This window comes from Brassica oleracea, chromosome C7 (assembly GCF_000695525.1).
Source record: "Brassica oleracea var. oleracea cultivar TO1000 chromosome C7, BOL, whole genome shotgun sequence".
Lineage (NCBI taxonomy): Eukaryota > Viridiplantae > Streptophyta > Magnoliopsida > Brassicales > Brassicaceae > Brassica > Brassica oleracea.
The window spans coordinates 6,718,836-6,723,997 of NC_027754.1; the positions used below are offsets into that span (position 1 = coordinate 6,718,836).

Here is a 5,162-nt window from a genome sequence, read left to right on the forward strand (position 1 = left end):
GAGGAAGTTGGAGAGAAGTTGGAAGAGGCTGTCTTTGAGGAGCTTGAAGAATATTTTTGAAAACTGGTGAAGGATTTTTTTCAAGAGAATCAAAGACTTGAAAATTTTGTGAGGCTTTTTCTGCTTTTGGAAATGTAAGTTCATCAAACTCCACATGCCTAGATATTATGATACGATTAGTTTTCAAATCTAGGCATCGATATCCTCGATGATGAAGAGGATAACCGAGAAACAAGCAAGGAGTAGAACGAGGTGAGAGCTTGTTTGTGTTGGCGTGATGTATATTTGGGAAACACAGAGAACCAAATATACGAAGATGATCATATTTTGGAGTTTGATTGAAAAGCTTGAAGTGAGGAGTTTGGTTACCAATGGATGAAGAAGGTAAGATATTTAGCACATGAGTTGCGACATGAAGTGCTTCTGCCCAATACGATGGAGAAAGATGAGCTTGAAACAAGAGAGTTTGTATGGCATTGTTAAGCGTTCTTATCATTCTTTCAGACTTGCTGTTTTGTTGAGAGGTGTGTGGGCAAGAAAACCTGAAAGAAATTCCATGGTGAGAGAAATGATCATGAAAGTATGAGTTATCATATTCTCCACCATTGTCGCATTGAAACGTTTGATGCTCGTTTTGAATTGGTTTCTGACATAGGCGCTGAAATGTAAAAATTTTGAGAATACATCACTCTTCATGCGAAGTAGGTAAACCCATAAGTAGTGTGAGAAACCATCAAGAAAAAGAACATAGTAACGACAACCACTGAAGTTGTGGACTGGAGAGGTCCATACATCTGAATAAATGATTTCAAATGGTTTAGTACTTTGAGTTAAAGACTTATGAAAAGGAAGTTTTATGTGTTTCCCAATTTGACAAGCATTGCAGCAAGGTATGAACTTGTCTTTATTACATGAAAGCAAACCAGAAGAAATAAGAGAATTGAGAGTGTGATTATTTGTATGAGCTAGGCGCCTATGCCAGATGGAAAGAGACTCGGAGGTAACATGTAGTGTCGTGTGTTTATTGAGATGAGAGAGCACTGGGTATAGATCACCTGTACTGTCATTGCGGAGTAAAGACTTTCCTATCAATGATCTTGAAAAGCGCTCCACCAGAAACATACTGATTGTTATGAAAGACTTTTTCTTACATTTGGCAGATCAACAAATTCATGTATAATAATAATCTGCATGCAAATAATATTTTTTTGTTCTGTAATTTAAAGCTTGAGTGGAAAACAAATGCAAATACAATCTGTATAATAAAGAATCTTCATTTATTCTGCATTTTCATTCAAACCCTTTAATCTTTTGCATGTGTACTAAGTCCATATTTCAAAGTTTGGTTGAATGACTTCTCATTGAATTTTGTTGGATTTTAAATTAGACACATTTTTCAGTTATCATAAGGATATTGATGCTGTTAATATAACACATAATAGTTAATGAATGTTAGCATGTTGTGTCTTAACCGCAAACAAGTCAAATCTTATCTGCGTATGTGAAACCTATTCATGCAATGTATGAGATTTGTATCCAAAAAGAAACTCCAAGTTATGTTTAGTTTGTACCAAAGTCTGATCTTATTTTGAGTGAGCCAAGTGTAAATTGATGGGCTTTGTATTTTGTAATAATGCTGTAGTTGAAACAAAATGGGGGTCAAGGTCAACTGTACAAGAACAAAGATAATCGACTTTTAAGAAAATTTGGCAAAAAAAAAACAGATTAAATCAGATAAAGCCATGAGAGATTAAAACGAACGAGCTACAAGAAAGTATAGGGTTGTATATGTAAATAACAATTAATTAATGATACGAAGCTATCAATCAGTTGGTTTTGTTTCTGATGGTAAATCTTCATCTATTTTCCGAATGGAGAAGGAGACGATCCTTGTAGAGATCGGTGCTACCATCAACGACAAAGATGAAGAGAAGCCGAAGCGATCAAAGGATCTCGAGTTTCTGAGCTGTATGATGCAGCCGGCAACAGCCGAATCAGATCCACAGTACATCGGAATCCGCCGAATTCTTCTCCACCGGAAGTCCGAATCCGGCGCCATCTCTCGTCGTTATGTGAGCTCTCTTTAATCTCTCACTTCAAACCGTTGAGCTTGCTATCTGATTGTTGTTTCGTTGAAGGATTGGAGATGCAATGGTAAAGGATATGTTGCGTATCGTAATTTCATAAGCAGACCTAGAAAATGGGAGAATCTGAGAACGCCAAGCCTCTTAAGTAGTCCAGGGAACAGGTTCGATTCTACTACTTGACAACAAGTTGTTTTTTTTTTTTTGTTTTGGTTGTTTTCACACTGTAAAATTGGTGAATTTTTACTGGTCAATGCATCAGTGGTCGATGGTTACGTTCACCAGGTCCACTCTCCCATCAATTTGAAGCAGAGAGCTTCAGTTCTAGTAGAGTAAGTAGACTTGCAATATTCAGTTTCTTGGAACTAAAGAAGAAAGTTCATTTAACTTATGCTTTTTATTCATAGGATTTACGGAGTGCTAATCAGGTTTCGAGCCGGAGATTGAGTTTTAGCTCGAGTTTCAGTGATGGTGATCATTCCTTTCGCCGTGGTGGTGGTTTTGAACATGCTTATTCTTTCGTGGGAATGCATTGCATCTTCGACCAATGCAAATCTTCTGGTATTTTCTTACATCTTGTTTTGGATTTAATCGACTTAGTTTGTGATTTTTCCTTCACTCTTGTGTGTCTCTTATGTAGTTACTGTTCTGAAGTTTGGCCATATGAGTTCTGACCTACTTGCATATGGAGCATCAGATGGGACCTTAACTGTTTGTAGTCTCTCGGAAGAGCCTTCTGTCCTCAAGCAGTTGACAGGCCACTCAAAAGATGTCACAGGTTCGATTCACTCGTATTGTTTCCTTTTGTCTTTTCTTTTCCTGTATCTTGGGTAAACCTGCCTGCTTCTTTGAATTCATGGCTTGTTTTGTGGTAAGAAGATTTGAGTTGGAAATTGTAAAGAAATTATCTGTAATAGATAGATCAGCTATGGACCATAATTTTATTGGATCCTATATCAGAAATTATCTGTAAACCTGCCTGCTACTATGACATTAATTTTATTGGATCCTATGTCAAATTATAATTCGACAATCTTAAACTTAATTGTTTCTCTAAAATACTTTCAGATTTTGACTTCTCGTCAAACAATCAGTACATTGCGTCTTCATCACTTGATAAGACAATACGAGTATGGGAGTTGTCAAGAGGTGTTTGTATTAGAGTTATATATGGAGTCTCTGCACAGTTTTGTATACGTTTTCACCCTGTAAGTTTGCCCTACTTCCTCATCTCTTAGTGAAGATCTTCTCATTTATAAGATATTGAGTTAGGAACTTTATGGTTTCTCTTGCTTCTCTATTGAAGATATTCCACTTTTTTTTAATGATTTTTAACAGGTTAATAACAATTTCCTCTCTGCTGGAAATGCAAACAAGGAAGTCTCGGTAACTCCGCCCTACTTTGTAGTCAAGTATATTAGTGTATTGCTTTTGTGTTCTCCAGTTGCTGACTTGTTTGGGAACTAACACTTCTCTGCTTGACAAACTAGGTGTTCAATTTCAGCACTGGGAGAACTATTAAAACACTGTCGTTCGATGGTGAGGTGACAGCTATGGACCATGACCACACTGGTCAAATCATTTTCTGTGGTGATGGACAGGTAACTTTTCTCTATATTGACCAACAATGTATAAACTAGGTAGATGGTCTGTTATGGTAGATATGCCAATGTTTTATGCCCATTACCTATGTTGGGTCAAATCTGAAATCAACTTGTGCATTGTTGAGTTTGCTATAGGGGGGGTGGTTGACATGATGACTTTGGCCACTACATGTATAAAATTATATTTATCATTTGAGTGTCCTTTTTCACAAGGGATTGAATACAAATTGCAGGGAACTGTATATTCAGTGAGCATGGACTCTCATACAGGTTCATTATCCCGGTCTCATCGCCATCGTACTAATCACAAATCCCCGGTCACAACTGTGAAGTATCGAAGCTTCTCCCTCCTGGCGTCAGGTCCTGTACTTCTCACATGCACTCAGGATGGAAACTTATGTTTCTTCAGGTTAGGCAACACAACTTTTTTTCTTTCTTTCCTGATTTGCTCACTTTTTTCCTTATAGACCCTTGTAATAATTTGATTGTTCGGCTGTACGTTGGTGTTTCAGTGTTGCGCTTCAGATAAAAGGCTACCTGACATTGCGCTGCTCCCTCAAATTGGCCCCGAGAATACACAGAATCCAAGCATCGTTTTGCCCGCTTTTATCCCTAGAAAAAGGAGAGTACATAGGTCTGTGTTCCAAACTTTTACTAACATATAGTTTAACATATGGAGGATGCATGGGTCTCCTGAAAACTGCAATTCATCTGTGTTTCCTGTTGTTTGAAACTATAGTTGCCGGGAGCGAAGACTCGAATGTCTACTTCTACGATCTAACCAAACCGAAACACACATGTGTAAACAAGCTACAGGTGAGACAATTCTTTTGTTAACATCTGAAACTTTTTGTGTATGGATTGGAAGTTTGGAACTGGAGTCACGACTTGTGAGAATTGGGGATGCTACAGGGTCACAGGTTTCCAGTAATGTGCGTCGCGTGGAACCATGGAGAGAACTTGTTGGCCTCGTCTGATTTCTACGGTGTTGTTATTGTATGGAAAAGAGCAAAGACAAGCTCATGAGGTTTGTCTATAATCATTATAAACGAATCCAAATCCGCCAGTTTTGCCAGGAAAGGATTTTGGTTTCTTGCTTCACCTTTGTATCATTAATCTTAACCGTGTGAATTTTGGTTTATAAGTTCTAATTGTGAAAACCTCGAAGATGATTCTTGATTGATCGATTGGATCATCTATAGACACGTTTACGATGAGACTGTCCATAGCTAAGCATGGAGTCTCTTCCGCTGGTAGAGAAATGGCAAATCAAGATAACCCAGTCAATAAAAGATTACACTTCTCATACAATCAGTTCGTAGTTTACAGCATGAGCCTAAGGAGATTTAGTTGAGAAATATTTTATAATGCAGTTTTTTATATTTACATAAATCTGATTGTAGTCTAGCTGGTGAGATACTCGGCCCACCCGAGAGACCTGGGTTCGATTACCAGCAACGGAGAGTTCTTTTTG

General features: G+C 37.8%; 1 protein-coding gene across 1 annotated transcript; it reads left to right on the forward strand.

Moving 5' to 3' along the window:
• Window positions 1-1,737: 1,737 nt before the first annotated feature.
• Window positions 1,738-4,887, forward strand: LOC106306746 (WD repeat-containing protein 13). The gene is made up of 12 exons (XM_013743478.1): window positions 1,738-2,072; window positions 2,139-2,248; window positions 2,347-2,416; window positions 2,492-2,645; window positions 2,725-2,862; window positions 3,153-3,292; window positions 3,423-3,470; window positions 3,575-3,685; window positions 3,922-4,097; window positions 4,201-4,322; window positions 4,428-4,504; window positions 4,601-4,887. Exons 1-12 carry the CDS (start codon window positions 1,809-1,811, stop codon window positions 4,712-4,714), a joined length of 1,524 nt encoding a protein of 507 aa, XP_013598932.1. The 5' UTR covers window positions 1,738-1,808; the 3' UTR covers window positions 4,715-4,887.
• The last annotated feature ends 275 nt before the right edge of the window (window positions 4,888-5,162 follow it).

What these genes read in the sequence shown, in the direction of transcription:
- LOC106306746 (XM_013743478.1), top strand. Translation starts at nt 1,809, where the DNA reads ATGATACGAAGCTATCAATCAGTTGGTTTTGTTTCTGATGGTAAATCT. An exon ending in CCACTCAAAAGATGTCACAG is followed by an intron (nt 2,863 to 3,152) that starts GTTCGATTCACT and finishes AAATACTTTCAG; the next exon opens with ATTTTGACTTCTCGTCAAAC. An exon ending in ATGCAAACAAGGAAGTCTCG is followed by an intron (nt 3,471 to 3,574) that starts GTAACTCCGCCC and finishes TTGACAAACTAG; the next exon opens with GTGTTCAATTTCAGCACTGG.